At 36.3% G+C, this 22,012-nt stretch overlaps 3 protein-coding genes and 2 pseudogenes across 8 annotated transcripts; 1 reads left to right on the forward strand and 4 right to left on the reverse strand.

The window, feature by feature from the left end:
- Positions 1–136: 136 nt before the first annotated feature.
- On the reverse strand, positions 137–3,189 carry LOC142520627 (agamous-like MADS-box protein AGL104). Of its 4 annotated transcripts, none has more exons than XM_075623715.1 (11): positions 2,714–3,189; positions 2,406–2,459; positions 2,247–2,262; positions 2,009–2,073; positions 1,887–1,917; positions 1,465–1,526; positions 1,284–1,383; positions 1,158–1,211; positions 937–1,076; positions 544–722; positions 137–434 (listed from the first exon to the last, which is right to left on the reverse strand). In XM_075623715.1, the coding sequence occupies exons 1-11, from the start codon at positions 2,896–2,898 to the stop codon at positions 340–342; spliced, it is 981 nt and encodes a 326-aa protein (XP_075479830.1). In that variant the 5' UTR covers positions 2,899–3,189; the 3' UTR covers positions 137–339. The 4 variants fall into 4 exon arrangements, with proteins under 4 accessions (XP_075479830.1, XP_075479810.1, XP_075479801.1 ...); XM_075623695.1 differs by having other exon boundaries at positions 1,465–1,544; XM_075623686.1 differs by having other exon boundaries at positions 1,465–1,544; positions 1,887–1,920.
- A 2,456-nt stretch (positions 3,190–5,645) lies between these two features.
- On the reverse strand, positions 5,646–10,939 carry LOC142555990 (O-fucosyltransferase 7-like). Of its 2 annotated transcripts, none has more exons than XM_075667191.1 (12): positions 10,702–10,939; positions 10,304–10,396; positions 9,964–10,063; positions 9,815–9,882; positions 9,060–9,148; positions 8,793–8,973; positions 8,593–8,721; positions 8,290–8,423; positions 7,881–8,094; positions 6,750–6,934; positions 6,566–6,661; positions 5,646–6,154 (listed from the first exon to the last, which is right to left on the reverse strand). In XM_075667191.1, exons 1-12 carry the CDS (start codon positions 10,852–10,854, stop codon positions 6,001–6,003), a joined length of 1,596 nt encoding a protein of 531 aa, XP_075523306.1. In that variant the 5' UTR covers positions 10,855–10,939; the 3' UTR covers positions 5,646–6,000. The 2 variants fall into 2 exon arrangements, with proteins under 2 accessions (XP_075523306.1, XP_075523299.1); XM_075667184.1 differs by having other exon boundaries at positions 10,304–10,399.
- Positions 10,940–11,386: 447 nt separating this feature from the next.
- On the reverse strand, positions 11,387–12,839 carry LOC142515106 (lecithin-cholesterol acyltransferase-like 1; annotated as a pseudogene).
- Positions 12,744–15,645, forward strand: LOC142556014 (transport inhibitor response 1-like protein; annotated as a pseudogene).
- Positions 15,337–21,993, reverse strand: LOC142556003 (uncharacterized). Of its 2 annotated transcripts, none has more exons than XM_075667210.1 (16): positions 21,709–21,993; positions 20,916–20,986; positions 20,445–20,566; positions 20,185–20,244; positions 19,965–20,084; positions 19,763–19,888; positions 19,282–19,423; positions 18,907–19,077; positions 18,622–18,777; positions 18,414–18,520; positions 18,238–18,328; positions 17,798–17,939; positions 17,292–17,448; positions 17,051–17,161; positions 16,685–16,811; positions 15,337–16,602 (listed from the first exon to the last, which is right to left on the reverse strand). In XM_075667210.1, exons 1-16 carry the CDS (start codon positions 21,803–21,805, stop codon positions 16,360–16,362), a joined length of 2,043 nt encoding a protein of 680 aa, XP_075523325.1. In that variant the 5' UTR covers positions 21,806–21,993; the 3' UTR covers positions 15,337–16,359. The 2 variants fall into 2 exon arrangements, with proteins under 2 accessions (XP_075523325.1, XP_075523315.1); XM_075667200.1 differs by having other exon boundaries at positions 17,051–17,167; positions 21,709–21,992.
- Between the last annotated feature and the right edge of the window lie 19 nt (positions 21,994–22,012).

Below are 22,012 nucleotides of genomic sequence, written 5' to 3' on the forward strand. Positions count from 1 at the left end.
ACTGAAATTTGATAATATATAAACAAAAATCGTAATAGGAAAAAATGCAATTTTCTTGTGTTTTTTATTTTTCCAAGTTTTTTTGGTGTCAATATATATCAACATTACAAAAGCTGCAAACAATAATTTTGTTTAATTCAACGGGAATCTAGCTAGCAAATTCCCTTCAAAATTTATAGGGCGCAATGACCTTATTATACAATAAAGCCTAGAGACGACCGTATATAACACTAATTTTAACGTACGAGGGTGAAAAGCAGTTTAAGAATATAATGCCCCAAAGATCTTATCATCGAACTAAATAAAGCTTAGCATCACTGAAAAATGTAGAAATACGTATCAAACATGATGCTGATTCACCGGCGTAAGCTGAGACATAAACAACTCAAGAATGGCTCGCTCTCGGGGTTGACCCGTTGGAAAGGGATCGTTTTCTGCGCAAAATCACAGTAACCCAGAAATGCAAACCTCCAAGTTAGTTTGCTATATATGCATGTTTAATCTTAGTCACTGAGAAACAAAGTAAGGGTGTTAAGAACAGACCTGCAGGATATAATCCGGCCCATGGTGAAAGATTGACATCAAGCCCGAATTCGGGTTGTTGTGCATCATCTTCGCCGATTCTCCTACTTGGGTTCAAATGATTATGGACGTGCACGTTTGGGGCGTGAACAAGAGTTAAGGATGATGGTAGTATGTTTCCCGTGTGTTGAGACTGATCGCTGCAAATAAATCAATGTTGAGCCAAAATGTCTCCCCGCTAGTTCCAATCTTGTTAGCAGACCACAAATATAAAACAATAGTCTATTACAAGCGGAAGGAGACTCTTCAAATTATATGGCTCAGTACAGTGATAAATAAGATGGCCCAAACTCAAAACTCCGATCCATTAGGTCGGATAACTGTTTATAATGTACATGGGCAACATATACGAACCTTATGGGAAGCAGGCCATTCGAATCCAAAATGTTTAGGATTTGAACTTGCGGATCTCTGTGTGGAAGCCAATCCAATCCGCCATTTGCATTTCTTCCGGCCAAAGTGTTTATGTTCAACGTTTCGGGGGGGAAATTCACCTGAAGGGCGATGGCAAAAGTATACAAAATGATCAGTTGGTTCGTGTCATTTCGTGTTCTGAGTCATAGAAATAAAGAGACCTGTGACGATAATGTTTGTGCACCAGGAGGAATATACTGGTCCTGCAGAACTTGCTGTACGTGAGAGTAAATTTCATTAGCTCGACTCGTAATCGAAAAACTAAGCTAATGATTATGAAAACTTGCCTTCCGGACTCGGACATGCTTCAAATTTTCTACAAGAATTTGTTCTCTATACTCAGCCTCACACAATGTGGTGATATCAGAAGTATCGCCTTCATAAATCCTGCATGTGTGAAACATATATTTACATGTGTTTTGCAATCGAACAGCTAAGGCAAGAAATTAATTGGTATATGATATGCACCTTAATCTTTTCTCCATATCCTCAAGTTGGCACCTATATTTCAGAATTTCTTGCTGAATTTCCTGCATCAGCTCAACTCTCTGATCATTTGCAAAATTGAGAAACAAAACAGCAGTTAATGTTGAAAGTAAAGCCAAGAAATTTATATGGACAATTCCCTAAAAAAAAGCTTAGAGGCCACCCAGTTAACTTAGGTTTTCAGGTTCAAGTAACTCCAAATGGTACGTACAGCAGATCAAGTGTTATATTTTGATTATTGTAACACATAATATAGAAATATGCATGGATCATACGATTGTTGTCCACATAAACTCTATACATGCGTAACCTTACATTCATATCCGTGAGGAATGTTTGGCTAAACAGATGTGTAACCTGAAGTTATCAAGATCAGCACTTAACATATATATCCGCATATATACCTCAACTTGAGAATCAATCACGCTAGCAGGGCTGCTGCATGAAAACAAAACTAAACAAATACATAAAATAGATTTAATGAATTCTACTTAAATTACCAAAAAAAAGGTTAAATTTGGGCTACCTGCTGGTCGCTTGAAAATTTCGATCTGCATCAGATTTCAACTTGCCAAGAGCCCTTTGAAGATGCTGCAAATATATATATCTTTTGCTTAGTTTTATTAAAATTTCGTGCTTGATATATTGTATATTTAGTTGAAAAATCAATTTATCCGCAAAATGTTAAAAAATTGTTTCGATATCATCCACTCGTGAATCCAATAGTACTGTTCATGTCTGAATTGCAGTTGGAAAATAGGTACCTCTTGGTTCTGTAGCCTGTCGCATCGTTGCATGAAGGCAATTAATCATGCGACCAGATCGAATCAGAGAAAAAGAATAAATAGAATAATAATTGTCAACATCAATTGAATTAAAGCGGAATAAATAAATAAAAAAAGAATCGCAATTCATTTCCTTACCTTCCTCGTTCATGCTCAGGGAGATTCACATATCGTGATATGATCTCTTCCATGCTTCAAAAAGACGAAAACAATATATATTGTAAAAAATTAATTAACAAAATCCTTGATTTGCTTTTAAATTATTATAAATCACAAAAAAGTGACAAAATCCACAAGTTTCAGTTCAAGAGGATTCAAGATTTTCATCTTTATTCTATAACAATTAGAAAATATATATACTAAGAAAAGTAAAATAATAAATTGCAAAGATATAAATAATATAAAGAGTGTCATAAAAGAAAGCGAAAGATTAAATTGTGATTCACCTTCGAATTCCTGAGAAAATGCTAACTCTTCCGGAAGGAGAAAACATGATGAGAGCCACATCAACATCACAAAGAACAGAAAGCTCGTAAGCTTTCTTGATCAGCCCATTTCTTCTCTTGGAGAAAGTGACTTGCCTATTCGTTGTGTTCTCAATTTTCTTGATCTGAAGCTTCACTCTCCCCATAATTTGATCTACCCACTAATTCCGATTTCCTGACCGAATTATATTCAGATATCTTAAACAACTTCTGGGAAATTAAAAGGTTCTTTCAATATATTATAAATATATTAAAATATGTATAAAATCACTGAATCTGAGGAGAGAATAAAATTGAAAAGAATCGAGGAAAGAAAGAAGTGATAACGCAGAAGCTTTGAAACAACATGTTTTGGCATTGTCAGGCCATTTACAGAAGATGACGAGAGAAAGAGAGAGAGTCATCCATGGCGGTGCATTTCTTCCGCTGGTTTTCGAATTTAGGATTTTGTATTAATATAGTATGTATAGTTTGTTAGGACAAAGAAGAAAATTTTGGACACGTAGAAAAATGGGGTAGCTTCGCAGCTGATTAACACCACTCTGATGTTACGGGTTTTGCTCTTTGAATTCCGCCAAATCAAATTTTTTCATGGTAATCAGTGTAACACAGACTTCCTTCTTGGGTTGTCAAGTATTTTTACACGTGGCATCGCCTCCATGTTGCTCATTCTGCATTATATATCGTCCTCTCAAATATCTTCTTGTGCATGTTTTTTGCTTCTTGAAAAAAAAAAGGTCACTTGAGGGGTTATTTTTCATGGGTACACAAAGATGTGCTCCCTGCAGAAATAACTTTAAATGATTTACTTTAATCTTCAATAATTTGAAACTATAAGGTCGAAAAATTAATTTATGGGAATAAATTAATCTTTGTTGCCCATGTAGTTAGGCTCTAATTATTATTCGCATCAAAACTAAGACGGTCAACTTACAAGTACATTGTGAAACGTTTCTAGTAAGTACTGTGATTGGTTTGGTCTATTGATGAATTAATTATATGAAAAAAATAGATTAACTTAATCATAGTCACATTTGAGAATTTAGGGATATTGGAGAAAGTGTAAATTTAGAATAAACAGTGGATTATATCTTAATTCTTTGTCATTTATTTATTAAATTGTTCATTGGATTATTTTTTGAATTTTTAGGTTAATCATGTCTCTTGAGTACATGTATGGGTCTCAAAAAAGAAAAAGAAAGCTAAAGATTGAAAAAATTATTCAAAGTCAAGCTGGAGATATCAACAAGTACTTTGTTTCAAACAAAAACATAGTTGCAGAGGTTGAAAACACGGTTAATAATTCAATTAACAGAGAACAAGATAATGAATTGGATGAGAATGAGATTGATACTAAAAAAGTCCTTGAATCTGTCGATGTGGATGTATTCAATGATTTTGGCTCTAAAACTGTTAGGCGGGTTGTTTTTTAGTGATCATTTTGGACATGTTTAATATTTTTGTTCATTTAGTTTTTTATATTGTCTTTAACATATTGATTTAATTTGAAAAATTGCTATGAAACTAAAAAAAAATATGACACATATTATGATTCAGAGGCCACTTTTTAAAAGTTAGACTCAAGACTCAGGCCCAAATATTGTTAAGATCGGCCATGCACACGCAATATATATATATATATATATATATATATATATATATATATATATATATATATATATTCCCATCATGTTATCATAATTAATTTGGTCAAAACCAAAAGACATACATAAAGAAAAAATGGACTAAATTTAAAATTGAGACCATTATTATTTTTTTCTTCCATAAAATTTAGAAGGTAAGTATTTTATAAGATGGTAAGATAATAGACCTGATCTATATTTGTATTAAAAAATTAATATTTTTGATATAAAAAAAAGATATGTAAGATAAACCGGCCCAACAAAAAACCAGTCATTTGGCGGGACGAGACGGAGCTGGCCGGGGAATCCATAACCCAAAGTGCGTTGCTGGTTATGCAGGCTCGGCTATCAAAAAATAAATAAAATTAAAAATATATATAAAATATTTTACAATTAATTGAATTTAACATTTCATAAATAAAAATTTATAAAAAAAATCCCAATAAAATTCATAATTCTTGAATTCGCACTTGTACATAATAGCCAAAGCAACCGACAAAATTTTTTTAATTTTTGAATCTCACTTTAGACAAAATTGTTCAAAATTATATATATGATATTTTAATTTCGGCTCCGCTGAGGGAACAACCCATCCCCAAAAACGTTGAGGAATTTGCGAGCATATTTTCCAGAAAAGACACTGAAAGTCCTCGCTTACTCCCACGATACCCCCCCCCTTTGCTTGTGTCCACCCACTGTTTTCGTCACCCAATTTCCTAATACCGCAAGCTAAATTACCTAATTTTCTCCCGGAAGCCATATAGATCATGACAATGCCAAGTTCTCCAATGCGACGAGCGATATTTAATTAAAACTGAATGAAATTTTCACTGATGCCTATCCATTGTGAGTCGGGTTTAGGCGAGCTCAGTCCGTTTGTCATCAACCCTTGTGGCATATTGAAATCAATTCTCGGATCACAAAATTATTCGAATTTTAGGTTTAATTCATGCTCCCGAATAAGGATGTATATGGTATCAGTACATAAAATCATCGATCGACTATAAATTTATGGTCCAACCACATAAAATTTCTATACAAAAAAAAAAAAAAAAAAGAACGTTAGCTTCAATTCCATGATAATTGGCTAGTATCACTCTGATTCAAGAAAGCTGGCACTTAAAGATTTTTATTCACAACTTATCACAAGTTTAAACATGATTTTTATTACTTCAAGCCAATTTATCTGAAAACGAGTGGGCACACGCTTTATATGACCTTCAATATTTCACTTCTTAACCAATAGACGATAAAGCGGAAATGAATTATGGATTTCCCATTTATTCTTTCAAGATGAATCAATAACTACAAAGGAATCTTAATGAGAGAACTCCCTAAAAAATGAACTTCATCACTATATTCTTTAAATACATATTATCTCTCTCTCTTTCACTCCATATCCTTTGTTTCTTTTGATTTCATCAACATCTGCAACTAACTGCTACTCCAATGAAAATCTACTAACAATATGGGAATGATGCGCACCTTAAAGGGTTCTGTACATGGCCCCAATTCATCAAGCTTGAATACAAAAATGGCAAGCATGAGAACGCCTGGGTCGTTCACCAAACTGAGAAAAATGTTTTTCGAATAAAACACAGCCATCTACTTGATATGTTGAGTGCTGTTCATGTATGGCAATTCCTTGTGACATAAACAATCTGGTAAAGGGTTCACATAGAATGCCTCTTCTGAACGAAACCTGTCTGTTCCTTTTGTCCCAGGGATGGGCCCTTTTCTCTTTCTTGGGGATCCTTGCCTGAGAATCCACAAATGGATAAGACTCAAATTCTACATGAGATCCTCAGGAGAATTCAATACTTCGAGATTAAATGGCTTAAAAAAGGATTATCACGTTTGAATAAATAGATTATCAGACTTGCCTCACAAAAGTAAAGCTAAATAAGCACAAGCAATTGGTTAAAAGATCAGAAAAAAGGATTTTGATACGAGCTAGGTTCAAATGAAAATGTTAATCCTGCAAAAACCATTGTAGCCAGACACGTTTACCAAAAAACAAACCTTCCAAAAGATTTCAAAGACAGCCATAAATGATTCACTCCTTTATCATAACCATAATCACTTGGGACGTAAAATAAAAATATTATTTGTCTATGCAAGGACAGTTAAATTGAAATTCTTTGAAAAAGAGATTTACAAGTTGGCTTACCTTTTTTTGTGAATTTCAATAATTCGATTTGAGAGATTTTTGCCTTCTTTCATTGTCCCTCCCTCAATCTTATCAAAAAAACGTACTAGGTCTTTCCTAATGAATTAGGAAACAGGAAAAAATATGTAATTAAAAAATCTTAAGTAAATTAATTGGTCAGAAATATACTTCAAAATTTTTTTACCTGTCGGGCAATATGGTTTTCTTATGTCCCAAAAAACGACGATGACCCTCAACTGCCCTTGCCATGTTACCAGAGTACGTTGGAATGAAAATATCACTTTCAACAGACACAATATAATCCAGTGCCGCCATTTGTGTTGCATGATGGATAAATGGTTCAAGTTCCTCAGCTGTCGCTAGCTTCTCCTGGGAAATAACACGGAACATAAAATTGTGCTGAAGGAATGAACATCCAAAACTATAAAATAATATTTCTTCCTCGAGACAGGTCACAGGTGCATGAAAATCTTTTTGGGGTTGGACGGTGTGGGTATACCTGATGTGGTAGCACTCTCAGGCCACAGGGGGGCCGTTTTATAAGACGGGACCACTTTGGAGTAAATACTTTTAAAAAAAAAATGTGGGACCACAACACAAAAGTCAAAAATAACCACTAATTATGAAGTGTCTGATAATATTTGCTTGACATGATTTCCATGAAGTTCTACACAGACAATTGGGACAGAATTAGATTTGGAGGCACAAGCAATATATCTGCATTTCAATATTTCGGCAAATATCTATCCTATCTCTACATCGTTTCTATAAACACGTGAAATAGTGATTCTGCATGAATAGTCTGGTGAACTAAATTTTGTGATGAGCTAGCATATATGATACCTCTCGAGTTCAGCTTCTGGAAATAAATAGTTTGATATTCAGATATAAACTATAATAGATCAATTTTCCAGTTCACAAATAAGAAAACATATCACATGATAAAGCCCTAAATTTGCCTAGATTGTAGAGAATACAATTAAAAGGAAAAATAATAGATGTCAGTTTAGTAAAAACTCCAACTCAGAGTGAAATATTAATCCTAACAGAAGAATTATGGACATTTAATGCTGCAGTCAGGGAAATTGAGTGAATAAAAAGGATCTGCATTCACAAGGGACACCTGTTAAAGTTCTAACTCACTATAGTTCCCACTTTTTTTTTTTTTTAACTTCCAATAACAACAATAGCTTTTCTTTCAAAAATGGATGAATGATATCCCGCAAGGCCTTTGTTGGCAGAGCTCAATGACCAATTCATAACCTGAACACATTAAAACAGATAAACAAATATCTCCAACTTATAAGACTCAAACCTTGTTCATTAATATGGGATAGCGAGTCTGTAGAGAAGCCATGTGTGAATCACCCCCATATATTTCTCCAGCCGCAATATAGATGGGAGTGTTCGATGGGTATCCAAGAGAAGTAAGGAAAATGCCAACTTCTTTAGGGGTTAGAGGACAATAGCCTTTGACCCTTTGTTCTACAGGATCAATATCTTTTACTTTCCACCACGTGGTATTTTCTCTACAAAGGATACAGAAAAGTGACAATGTAGGCGACAAATATTGGCATATCGACAATATGTCATCTCTACAAGATACCTATTATCTAAAAATATTGGCACAAGTCGACAATATGTCATCTCTACAAGATACCTATTATCTAAAAATATTGGCACAAGTCGACAATATGTCATCTCTATAAGATACCTATTATTACCTCATTGTCTTTAGTTCCTCAACTTCTTCGGGGGACAAACCATGAGTGCAGCCGCTGAAGGCAAGCATGTCCTTTTCAAACCGTAGGTGCAATGCAATATAACGACCATAGGACCTCATACGATCCACCAACAACTACAGACAAAAACATCTACTGTGACAAACTACTGATAGGACACAATCAAAAAAGGTACAATTCATATTTTGGATTTAGATCAGCAATGGATAAATTCATTACTAGCCGGCCCCACTTAGTGGGATAAAGGCTTGTGTATTTTTGTTGTTGTATGGATAAATTTATCACCTTTCCCATGGTTTCAATGAGAGGTGCAAAACGGAGGGATTGATAACAAGCACGACATCTCAACTTCTGAATGTCTGGAGGGAGGTTATTGTTTGCCAATCGAGAATCAGACTTAGCAGCTCTAATAACCTTTAAAATTTTACACGATAACTTCAGTATTCATCATGGAAACGAATCAAAATTTTGTTCCAAGCATATACCTGATGTTCTTCCCACAGGCTTGATATCTCGTTCACATAGTAATCTATGCCAGACCAGCTTCTGAAATGCTTCACTACCCTAGATGCACTTGGAAATTCCTTGGGGAGCTTTCTAACAATTTTCACATCATCAACCAAAGAATTGATGAAATGATCTTCATCGAAGACATCAGAGAAGTTGCTGAAATTATAATCAAACATAATCACCCAAAAAGAGCTTCAGACAAGTACACATATAGGACTGAAGTTCAAAAGTCGGTCTGATACCTAGAATCTTGCCAAAGTGATCGCTTGTCTAATTCAGGAATCACGAGAGTGGCATTTATCAGACGCGCAACGGCAACCATATCACATATCTGCAAGGACGAATCAAATTCCATACTGGCACACGGGTTGCTCACAAATTAAAGTACTGTATACTACCCAAATACTTAAAACTCTCAAAAATAACCCGACTGATTTTGTGCATCCTTTCAATTGTAAATGTTTTGCATAGAAAACGAAATATCAAGTATGAAAATTAACAGATGCAACCGTCCTACATTTTCCCAGCGTAATTTCTTTACTTAAAAAGAATGGAAATTGGAATGTAAGAAACGGGGTACATAATATTGTTTTTATAATTTCACACTACTTGTCATTCTTTTTTATTTTTTGTGCAAATTTAATGGAGACGTAATAAAGAGGCAAATAAAGAAGAAACTTGAAGGAGTAAAGACAAAAGTTGGTAATAAATTGAAAAGAATATTAAACTTGTCCACATAAGTTGGGGATATATATATGTACACACACACACATATAGATAGATAGATAGGTAGATAGATAGATAGATAGATAGCTAGATAGATACATAGATATAGATAGATAGGTAGATAGATAGATAGATAGCTAGCTAGCTAGATAGGTAGGTAGGTAGGTAGGTAGATAGATAGATAGATAGATAGATAGATAGATAGATAGATAGATAGATAGATAAATGGATAGATAGATAGATAGACCAAGAGTGTGCAAGAGGGACAAACCCCTGCTCTCATTTGATTAAGGCCGCCATTTGCATACACCAAGAGGTAACCTCGAGATTCTGGGGGACCTGAAGATTAAGTAAAATTATAGAACATAAATGACCAGTAGACATCTGAATGGACAATTGTTTGTCTGTAGAGCACATTACTTGTGTAGGATGAACTTGGTTCAGTACAAGGTACATAGTCTCTATTAGGTGGCTGCTTCCACAACTTGTCTGAAACCAAGCTTCCACTAGCAGCTTCCCACTGTTAAATCTAAATGAGTGAAAACATTGACAGATGAAACTAGTCTTCATGAACGAATGCCCACCTGCCCACCACGATTCTGACATCCAAATTGCACTCACATGTATTAAACGCAAAACAATGAGATGTAGTTGAGGCGACATCTATCTTTGTACTTTTCTACAGACGTATTATATTGTGACAACAAAAAGGACACATGAAAGACAACTACAATAAACTAAATTCAAGAAAAAGACAAACCTCAAGGGAAACGGTGGGATTTTTCAACTGCGGTGGAGCAAGCTCCTGCATCCAGCTTCGCTCTCTCCTCAAGTTTTGGAACCCTTTCTCAGGCTGCTATAAAAATTAAAACTTTCCCTAGATCAGTAGGCACAACAAATCACCATTCCAATTTTTATCTTTTTGAAAAATAAAAACAACAGAAACCATTCTCATTTAGCACTGTAAATTGGATTCCATATCAAAATCTTAAATGCTCAGCGATTTTGAGAAAACTAACGAATGCACATCCAAATAAAATACAAGGAAACATCTTGAAAGACGCGATCCCAAAAAAATGACTAACAGATAATCCCGAGCACTTGCATTACCGACATAAATACCGGTCAAAGCAAAAGCAAAAGTTACAATCAATTCACCTTTGGAAGCTTGTGCGAAGTGCGAACAGGCAATCTGGCGACGTGCGCTGAGAGGAGAGCCATGAGGGAAATGGTGCCTATGGCGCAGATTAACAACCGCCGCAGCACCAACAGCGTCCGCCACCTCCTCTTGGCCAACAGCACAACCACCATTCCAAACTTCGAGTAATTAATGCCCGCCCTGCCGTGGTAGATTTTTGATTGCTGAGAAGTTGACAGTCGTGGGATGCCGAAAATGCAATGATTTTTATTTATTTATTTATTTATTATTTTCCAGTTCCAGAATGTCTCATTAATTCTAGTTCTTTTTTCTTTTCTTTTCTTCTCTTTTCTTTTCTTTTCCTTTTATTTTTTTTGACAGATGTCTTTTATCACATTTTCTATTTTTCTAAAATTAGTAAATTTAAAGAAGATATAATAACTAACGTTTTTATTTGAAGTTTTGTAACTTTCGACTTATAGGTTTTAAGTTATATTTTGTCATTGTAATACTAAAATGACACAAAAAATATCTCATTATCATTAAAAAATGATGTATTATGAAAATAAATAAATAATCCATTTTCAACATAAATGAACTCGTTGAATAAAGTATATTTATGTATTGAATTGATCCTTTGTACTGCAAGTAAATGTTTATTCCAATGTGTAATGAACATTTTGTAGTCTAGAATCACTATGAAACAGTACTTGAAACAAAAGAATCAGAAACATGAGAATTGATGGAAAAAATTTCTCCAATTATCTCATAATGTGAAGACTCATCCATTGAGTATTGATATTGGTAACCTCAGGGATCTTCATCACCTTAAGGATCTGCTTTTTTGAGCTCTTCCATGCCGATTGCAACACCCTTATTAACCCGATGTCCTCACCTCGCTGCCAGTGATGCATGTGACCGGCACCCAGGGAGCGGTTAAATTCTCAACCAGAGGCAGAACCCGCATTTTGACTCCTTCAGTAAACCCAATATCTCGAAGAAAATGCGGGATGTCAAGCACGGTGTAGGAAGAGTTTGACGTGATTACAAGTGGTTTAGTCTCGCGCGTTAAACACCTAGGGAGAGAGCATGAGCCACAAGTTAGTAGCAGAACTTCTCTGTTGTTCCCGTACTACCAGTGGATCAACCAAAGGCACTCCAAATGTATTTCCAGAGGCAAAAGTGTGCATTTCATCAATGGTGCTGACAGTGCAATGAAGTGTTTGACGTACTTTTGGCGCCATGAATTCGATTTCCGGTTAAGAAAGTGGAGAACAAAGAGGCCTCTTAAGCTATGTGATAAAAGAATCCCCGGCTTCCCTCCATATTCGACTAGATTTCTAAGGTCTTCGAGGAATTTAGAACAAACTTTTGAGGGATGCCCTTCTGCAGCTAATGCATAAAGAAAATCGTAAGGTGCACCAAGCAGATTTTTCCCACTCGCATAGCCTGCTAGCTCTAAAAACGTGACAAGGGGCTCCATGTATGATAATCATCCATTTTCCGGGTCATAATATATCATCATTCTTCTCTTGAAGCACTTGGCGGACGGTTTCAAAAGAACACTGGGATCGAACAAAATCCTGAACCATGCATCGCAATATATCCTTCTTCAGAGGAAAGAATCTGTTTTAAAACAAGCCTGCGGGCTTGTACTCTGCGGTCAATCTTGCTTCCAATTGGTTGCCGCCACTGCCGGGTATCAAAATGATTGGATGCAGGTTATCTTTACCTGCAGATGCAGATATGACGATTGTTCAACCTAAGAAGCGCCTTCTTTAAGAAAAACGAGTTTATCATCCCCTGAATTCTACTAAAATAAAATCTTCTAATTTTATTGTTTAAAATTTATATTGAAAATTGTCGTTCTCAATATAACATGTTTCTAGGTCAATTTTTTTTTTTTTTTTTTTATAGCAAATTTTCATATTTTGGCTAGTTTCGATTCTCACTTTCACCGTGTGTTGTATTTCTTAAAAAACACAAATACCAAACTTTCATACAACATGCATAAATATAAGTAAATAGTTTCTTGCATCAACTAGACCAAAACTCACTTAATCCATCCAAATTGACGCCGCTAGTCACACGGCCCACCCCCACTTTTGTTTTAAATAATTTCAGATGGCTGGGATTATTAAGTATAATCACGGCTCATTATATAAATTTGTATAAAATACATTATATGGTAAAGTATATCTGTAATGCTTTGATAATGGAAGCTCGGGTCTGGGATGGGGAGAGGGGTTATCTTCAATCATACTGATTAATCTGAATTGAAGAGGACGCTGCCGCCTACTCAGTCACTCACTGAGTGATGAGTGGAAGCTGGGACCATAGTAATCTACGTGAAATGTTGGAAGATAAAGGGCAGACGGCACCGGATGTGTCAATTCAAATGATGCCCAGCCCAGATCAAGTTCTTGAAATTGTACTGGAAAATGTACTCTGCTTCTTGACCTCCAGGCATGATCGCAACGCCGCATCCCTCGTCTGCAAATCTTGGTACCGTTTGGAGGCTCTAACCAGATCCGAGCTATTCATCGGCAACTGCTACTCAGTTTCACCAAAACGAGTCACTCATCGTTTCAGGCAGGTTAAGTCGGTGAGTTTTAAAGGGAAGCCCAGATTCTCTGATTTCAGTTTGTTACCGCGGAACTGGGGTGCGTATTTTGCTCCTTGGCTGGTTTCGATGGTCGATGTTTACCGTGGGCTTGAGAAGGTGCACAAAGCGCATGTACGTTATGGATAATGATCTTGCGTTTTTGGCTCATTATTTTCCTACCCTGAAAGACATCGTTTTGGTTTGTTGTGAAGGTTTTGGAACTAGTGGGCTTGCATCTGTTGCCACTGAGTGCAGGTCAGTGGGCTCGTAATTTAGATCCGATGGGGATCGTCAACATTTTTTCTTAGAAATTATTGTGCCATTTCTATTCTGGCTTGTTAAAAAGATTCAGTATGTTGGTTTTTAACTGAAGATATGTGATTTTTGCTCCAATTTTGAGTTTCAAATTAAGTCAAGTCTGTTTTTCGACTCTTACAGTGTGCTTCTTTCTTGGGTGACAAAAATAACGAAATTTCATTTTGTCCGTCCCAGGAACATTAGGGTTCTTGATCTTATTGATTGTGATGTTTCAGATGATGAAGAAGATTGGATCTCGTGTTTTCCTGACTACTCAACGAGTCTTGAGTCGTTGACTTTTGACTGTGTAGCATCTCCCATTAACTTTGAGGCATTGGAACGTCTAGTAATCAGATCACCTTCATTGAAGAAACTCAGCTTAAATGAATGTATTACCATAGGACAGCTTTATCGCTTGATAGTTCGAGCTCCTCAGCTGACCCATCTTGGAACAGGCTCCTTTTGCCCCTCGGAGAGATTGTTGCTTATGGTGAACAAGAACCAGATTACGCGTCTGCCTTTGCTGCTTGTAAATCACTTCTCTGTTTATCCGGTTTCAAGGAAATTGTTCCTGATTATATCTTTGCCCTGATTCCCGTTTGTGCTAACCTAGTTACTTTAAATTTTGGTTATGCACACATCAATGCAGAACAATTTAAGTCGGTTGTGTGTTGTTGCGTCAAACTCAAGTCACTCTGGGTATGTAGCTTTTTTCCTGTCATGCCAACTGCAAATCCGAGATTAGTTTCGGTTTGTTTCAAAATTTTATTTTATGTTCCTGCAGGTATTGATTCAGTTCCTGATGATGGGCTTCAGGCTGTAGCTGCAACTTGCAAGGACCTCCTAGAACTTCGGGTTTTCCCAACTGATTCAGCGGAGGATGCAGATGGCCCCTTGACTGAAGTTGAGCTCTTGGCAATTTCGGTGGGCTGTAGGAAATTGCAGTCTATCTTATATTTTTGCCAGCGAATGACCAATGCAGCCGTAATTGCCATGTCAAGTAACTGTCCCGATCTTGAAGTATTCCGTCTGTGCATAATTGGAATCCATAGACCCGACCCCATCACTGGTGAGGCAATGGATGAAGGTTTTTAAGCCATTGTCAAGAATTGCAAAAAACTCACCCGGTTTGCTGTGTCTGGTCTGTTGACTGACAAAGCATTCAGTTATATTGGGCAATATGGGAAATTATTGCGAACATTATCTGTTGCTTTTGCCGGGAACAGCGACCTGGTCTAAGATATGTGCTGGAGGGGTGTCCTATGTTGCGGAAACTTGAAATTAGGGGTGTCCATTTGGAGATTTAGCTTTACATGCTGGTTTGCATCATTATTACAACATGAGATTCTTGTGGATGTCATCCTGTAAAGTAACATACAAAGCTTCTGAGCAAATTGCTCAGCAATTACCCAGCCTAGTAGTGTAAATGATTAATAGGGACAAGGATAAGGAGGAGACGAGTGACTACGTCGAGACACTATACATGTATCGATCTCTTGAAGGGCCTAGGGCTGATGCACCTGGGTTTGTGCATATTTTGTGACAACTACATCATAAAGAATTAAAAAGTTGAAATTGTCCTTGAGTGCAGCAATAATGTTTGATTGACGTTGTTCAATCCAGAGTACGATTTACTGCTGATTAAGCCCGCAAATTTGAACGGGTAGCCTACCTACTGTGTCAGAGGCGTAAAGGTTTAAAAACGCAGCATAGCTATTGACACGGTGCTCGATCTTCTTGACCCTGCAATTTCCAGAAGATAACTTATCTATCTTTTTTACCACATCTCATTCGGCATGGTGGGACACCATACGCAAAATGGAGTTCAGAGAAGCAATGGGAGAAAATGATCTGTTACTGATCAAGTGTTATTGGTGTAACTGATTTTGCATCTTGGAAGTTTAAAATTGATCGACATGACTTGTAGAATTTGCTTCCATTGATTAGGGGAGTTGATCCTTTACTTTCTTTCATTTGTTTGAAGACTAAAAGCCAACGTTGTATTCTGATGTGTTCTTTAGGTGTAAAAAAAGGCAATAAAATGTACAATATGTATGTATTATCGTGCGTGTCTTCTGTGATCTTGTATTGCTTCTTTCTTCACCTCAATAGCAGTTTAGTAGTCGTGTGTGTTGATGATAGGTAACAATCTCTGCAGTCCATGTTTTGTATGTTGAACTGTAAATTTGTGTGGTGTGATTTCCTCCTATCAGGTGTGTCACCTACTTGTCTACGAAGCGCAGTAGGAAGGAGTATTCAAGCAAAAACAATATATATTGTAGGTTATAAGTGTCACTATATGTGATCACAACTAGGGGCGCATGTACATCAAGGTCCACTCGATTTCTTCTCATGGCATTCAGCTTTGAGAACTGACCGAGCTAGTCAAACTTGATGTGCATTTTATGTTTTATCTTCTTAATGTTATATTCTGATTTCTTTCATTTGTTAATTTGTTCAGCTGGTTTTATAGAAATCCGGAGGAGGTAAATTTTTCAGAAAAATTCGAACTTGGGCCAAGTTGAGTTCTAGTTATCGTTTGCCCAGACAGAGAGTTCAAACGGTCGTATTGCAAGGTCGAGATGAGCTGATATAATAATGCGACTCGAACCAATTCTTGCAAATCTCTCGGCACTACATGGGAACAAGTTCGTGCAATAAATTTTGTATCGCATTTGCTTATAATATCAACGTTACATTTATCAAACTTGATTGATGAAGCCCAAGTATTTACAACCTATTTGGTTTGGAGGCAATGAAAGAACTACGATGCAAATCAATAGTTGGAGGATGGAGCTTCAAGCCTAATGTAATCATACATAAGCCCCTGGAAGGGACTTGCACTCCTTGGTTGGGTCAAGTATACGGTATTCTCCCCTTCGACAAGCGATTCATCCTTTATATCTACATTGTACAGCCGGTAGAGCCCATGAATCCCATGCCTCGCAATGGCGTTGTCCCTTCCAATCAGACCACTTGAAAATAATGGACGGTTTGTGTCAGGATTGTTGATTCGAACCTAAACAAAAAGAAAAAGGGAAAATAAAATATTCTTTTTACATGATCCAATCAAGCAACTGAAAATTCAAGACAAGTTTTACCTGGAGTTCAGCGAGAGAAGCTGATGCCAGTGCCACGCGAAGTTTATATGTTCCATTCTCGACAACAGAGTCAAGAGTGAACTTAATCTGCCAAGTAGTTCCCTGATAGGTGTTGTCTTCTTTCTTCCTGCACTCGAGAAAAATAAAGTACTTCTAAGGTGTATTGAAGCACTTCAACTTAGGAAGGTGACGAGGGGTACAGGGGCAAGAAAAGAACTGAACTATAGCTCTTGGATATAAAATAGTAGAATGTGACCTTGCTAATTTACTTAAACACCAGAAAATAAAAGTTCTCGTATAAGAGAATATTGCAATAATCGTTTCTCCACAATGCGCTAAAGTAATAAGTAGAAAGGAAAAACAGACCTGTTAACATGTGCAAAAAACCAATCTTTTCCATAGTCACTTTTTCCAATTGTGTACACCAAGTCTTGACTGGGATATAACTCGGAGTATCTATCCCACAGTCCATACTGCCTAAACCTGTAGCGTCAATTTACTTATCCGACGAATGATGCATTTTGAGATTCACAATTCTTCTCACGCACAAAATAAAGGAACCAAATGAAGAAAAGCAAAGTATTTTGTTTCATGCAGAGTAAATAACCTGTCCGGATGATTGGCATAAAGTTTGTTGATGTATTTTGGGTCAGGATCGGGAACATAAAACTCAGCAGCAGAACGATCGGGAATGCCTATTTCCCACAATGTCAGGCCATCTCTAGGTGGCTCATAAACAATATCACCCATGTCAAGATCATGACCTGCTTCATATAAAAGGGTAAATAAATTTATTCTAGGAAAAAGTACAGTAAAATTTCTTGAGAGAAGAAATCAGGCGCTCTGTTTCTGATCAAGTGATAGTCAAGGAAAACATATATGTTAAGAAGTAGCGAAATAATACTCCGAAGTCATTGTTTTATCCTTTTATCCCTTCTCACATTTTTCAGGATTAATATTTCTGTCTTATTAACCTTTTCAATTCTATAATTAAATTCTGTGTAAATTTTAAATCAATAAATAATTTCAAAGACTAAAAAATTTTCATGATTTATTTATAAAATCAAAGCCTTGAACATGACTCGATATGAAAAAAAAGTAAATAAATAAGACCTGGGGTAATGGTAATGGAACTTCCATTTCGATAATCTCCAATGAAGCCAGGGACCCATGCATATAGATTGTAGTCTCCAGTGCGAATATTGTTGATGGAAAAATAGCCATTCTCATCTGCTCTTGTCCAAAATTGATAGTCCTGTTGACAGTTAATTTGTTAAATAAGTAAAAAAATGAAAAAGAAAAAGAAAAAAATTGCTCCTGGTTATATATTATTAACAATGAGTTCATTAACAGACACGGAGGTGGTAATTTATTTTTCAATTTTCCTGTGAGCAAAACAGATAAATTAAGTATCAGGAGGGAAACACATTTTACGAAGAAATCAATGGCATTAAACAGAAATAGAAATAGAAGTTAGAAAGTTTGCTTCTATCGTGGGGAACACTGTAGCAGCAGGAGGTTCAAGAACAAGATAGCAAAAACCTAATCTCCACCTTGCATTCTCTTTGCCAGGATCCCACCTCTCCTGGAGCAGCCAACCCAATATATGCACCATTTGCTGGAATATCATCACAGCTAACATACCTACAGACAGATACATAAATTGTCAAAATTTTCCTGATGTAGGAAACAATCCCAATGACAAGAAGTGTAATGAATGGTATATCACCTGTCTGAAACCAATAATTTTCCCCTGACATTACCACGATGGTCAGATGATTGGAAGTCCTCGGATGCTGGAAAAGTGTATGGCCAGCTTTGGACCTCAACTGACAACTGAAAAAGATTCATTCCAAATGTTTGTTCTATATACTAATTTGTTTTCAATGTAAAAATATGTTGGAATAGAATGTGAGATAATATATGTAAAACCAAACCTGTTGCTTTGCATCATCCCATAGGCTTAACGGGTTCTCTCCATCCATCACAGAATTAACATAGATGAAAACAGGGCCAAAAACCTTCTTCCACGGCTCGCCCTGACCAAATTTGGGAACCAGATCATCCCCAGCATAGTGAGCACTAAGAAACACCTGAAAGAAGGACAAAATCACAAAGCCATCCATGGAAAGAAAAAAAATCACCAAAAGTTTTATTTATATATTTATTTTTTGAGAATATCATCAGAAGTTTTATGCTTATATCATATGGTTGAAACCTACAGCGAGGGTTGTGGGTCCCACATGGGAGGTAAGATTCTGTTTGAGAGGCCCGCCAGAACGGAACTCGTCACTGGGTGTGATCTGCCAGAATCCCACAGGAGGGTCTACCGATATCCAGCCATGGACCTTTAGGTCTTTGTTATCACAGGAGTACTGGTACTTGTCATCAACCTTTTTGAAAAACAATGGATTACTTCACAGTGAACTATATTGAGACTAACCAGATCCAGGTTCTTTAAATCCAAGTAAAGGAATCAAATGAAAATTTTTAACTTCTTCTAGCAGTTTCACCCAACTAACACGGGTCTTACTACTTTAACCAAGGATCAGATTTTTGCACCATGAAAAAAGAGAGGGAATGTAAATTTAACCCACTTCTCCTTTTAGCTTAGGATCCACAGGATTAACAAGAAGGACTGCTTCTGGATAGGAAAGGGGTTGGCCTCTTCCAGGTAATCGATCGTCGGGTAGTGGCATGTCTCTTTGTCTGTTGTCTGCTAATGCCATGTAGTGAAACCTACACATTTTTTAATGATGAATGATGATGATTCATATGAACACATGATAACCTGATAAAGACTACACGAAAAAATGGGCAAGTCTGTGATTTCCAGTTGATGCCATTAACTGAGTGGAATGCAATATTCAAAAATGCTGGAAGGAAATAACCATTTGTTTCCTCTTTTCAAATTTAGTGCAAGTGATTAAGATTTCTAAATAATAAAAAAGTCGTAGTTGAAAAAATTTGCCAGATTTCATACATTGAATGTGCGTCTATGAGAGAAAAAAATAATACGATGTTTATTATGGTTCGAGTATGATTAGGCATAATGAGAAATTAGAAAAAGCTACGCACCTATCTTTCCGAAGTTTAAAAGCAATCCTAGTTTCACCAAGGCTGAAAGCTGGCCATTCCTTTGAGCCTATGTGTTCATATATTGCATAAGTGTAGAAGCCAGAGCAGCCTCGCAGCAAAATAAACCTACAACACCACCAATATGAATATTGAAAATGTATTAATCATGTTAATTTCAACAAGAAATAGTCAAGAAGCAAACCTTTTGTCTATATTTAAGGGAACAAGCCTGCCTTCGAGAGAGGGATCCCATTGTCTTGAGAAAGAAATCTCCACTTGATCCTCACTTTCCTTTATAACTGTGAAATTTGTTGCCTTGATCCTACATTACACCGAAAAGTTTTAAAAATTCTTCAATTTTCCTGGAGCATAGAAGTTGGACTACTTTACCACATCGCATGAAAAGAAAAATGGGATCATACACTTCAAAGACTCCTGCTTTGGAACTTCCATCTAGAGCGTTCCATACAACATCCCAGTACCTGCAAATTCATTTAAAAATGACTTGAAAAAACAGGTAATTTGAAACCTTCAGTTGTTGCTTCATGAATTGAATCAATATTTCAGCCTTCTAATCTCAATAGTTAATTTTGTAAGGATGGATTTTTTCATTTTATTAGCGTAGAATGGTGATTTTTTTTTTTTTGAAAAGTTGTTCAAGGGAAGTCATTGAGTCCATTACCCTCTGTTAGACTCATCATTGAGAACCTCTAGCAAATTGTCAATATTGTTGTAGCGTATTCCAGTAACAATTCCTTCTGGGTTCGATAATGTGACCTGAAGTATGCCATTGTCCACCACCACCTGCAAACCAATGCAAAAATATGTTACGTTGCATTCAGATTGTGGCTGCAAAGGACTGTTTCAGACCGGGCGCTCGATAACTGGACATCAGCTTAGAATTTCAAAGGATGTCTTCTGAAATGGATTATTTAACCTCTTATGACATCTTTGTACCACTTAGTACACAGATTTAAAGACATTACTGCGTATGAGAAATATGCCAACTCCATATGCTTTGAATACCCAATGCATCAATTTATCTTAGAGGAAGACACAAAAGCAGTACCATCATTATAAGATTTGCAAAAGCATTTTTCAGTTAAAATACAAGCAATGATCGGTGAAACAATTGTAGAGCGGTTGTATATACATGACGATCTTGAATAGACAAATGAACCCCTAAAGGCGACATGGCTCCAATTCCACTATTTTGCACAACACCTGCAGAACAGAATTACGACTCTGAAACACAACAATGCCCAGTTTTTAGAAAAAAACAATCAAATATCTTATATACTAGTCCACATATTCCTTGTATGTACATTATACCGTGGAGAGAGAAAGATTAAGGTGAAAGTGATATTAACATCAACAGGCTAAATATATACACAAGACTTCGCTTTCCCTTAACAAGAAAGAAAGCATTCTATCTCGACACTTTTATTACTTTAACTTTAGTAATATCCTTCCTTCTCAATCTTGTCAACTAATTTTTGGAGAAATTTGAATATTGCTTCAAAGAATAGCTAAAGATTTGTATTTCATACATAATGGGGGTATGAAAAGTGATATTCAATAACGTAATTCTCATGATAATGTATTAATGCAATTTGCCACATTTTTGTAATATCTCAAAAGGAAACGCTGTAATCTCAGTAGATTGCGAAGATGTCAAATTGGATTACAAGATCAGGTTTCTAAATCTAAGTAGATTACAATGGCACAGCCGCTTTTAATTGCATGAAAATTTTAAAAACACCAGGTGAAACAACTAAGCTGTGAAAGTGGGAATCTAAGGATAAATCCAACGAGTCACACAATTGTGACCTAAAACTAACAATAATTTCGAGATATATCATTCAGGAATATTATTTTCAGTAAAGATCCGAAAGAGTCTAGTGTATATGAACGTACAAGTTAAGTAAATCGAGAAAACTTTCTACCTACAGAGTGCCCAAATACACATCCGCATAATTTGTTCAGTAATTTCCTGAACTTTCGTCGACCACCCATTTTTTCCATTCCTCCCTCCTCTTTCATTGCGGTGATCCAGTACCTAGAACTCGAAACTCCCGATCATCATCAATGACTGCACTGCACTCCAGTGATTTGAACTGCGAAATAACACATCGTCATGCGCTGTAATCCCGCAAATAAATCCCAAAACACCTAATGATCACTCGATCTTCTGAGGCATGATTTTTTTTTCTAAAAAAAAAAGATGGAAATATTGCTTTTTTAACTTCC

The sequence above is a fragment of the Primulina tabacum genome, chromosome 1 (genome assembly GCF_025594145.1).
Source record: "Primulina tabacum isolate GXHZ01 chromosome 1, ASM2559414v2, whole genome shotgun sequence".
Lineage (NCBI taxonomy): Eukaryota > Viridiplantae > Streptophyta > Magnoliopsida > Lamiales > Gesneriaceae > Primulina > Primulina tabacum.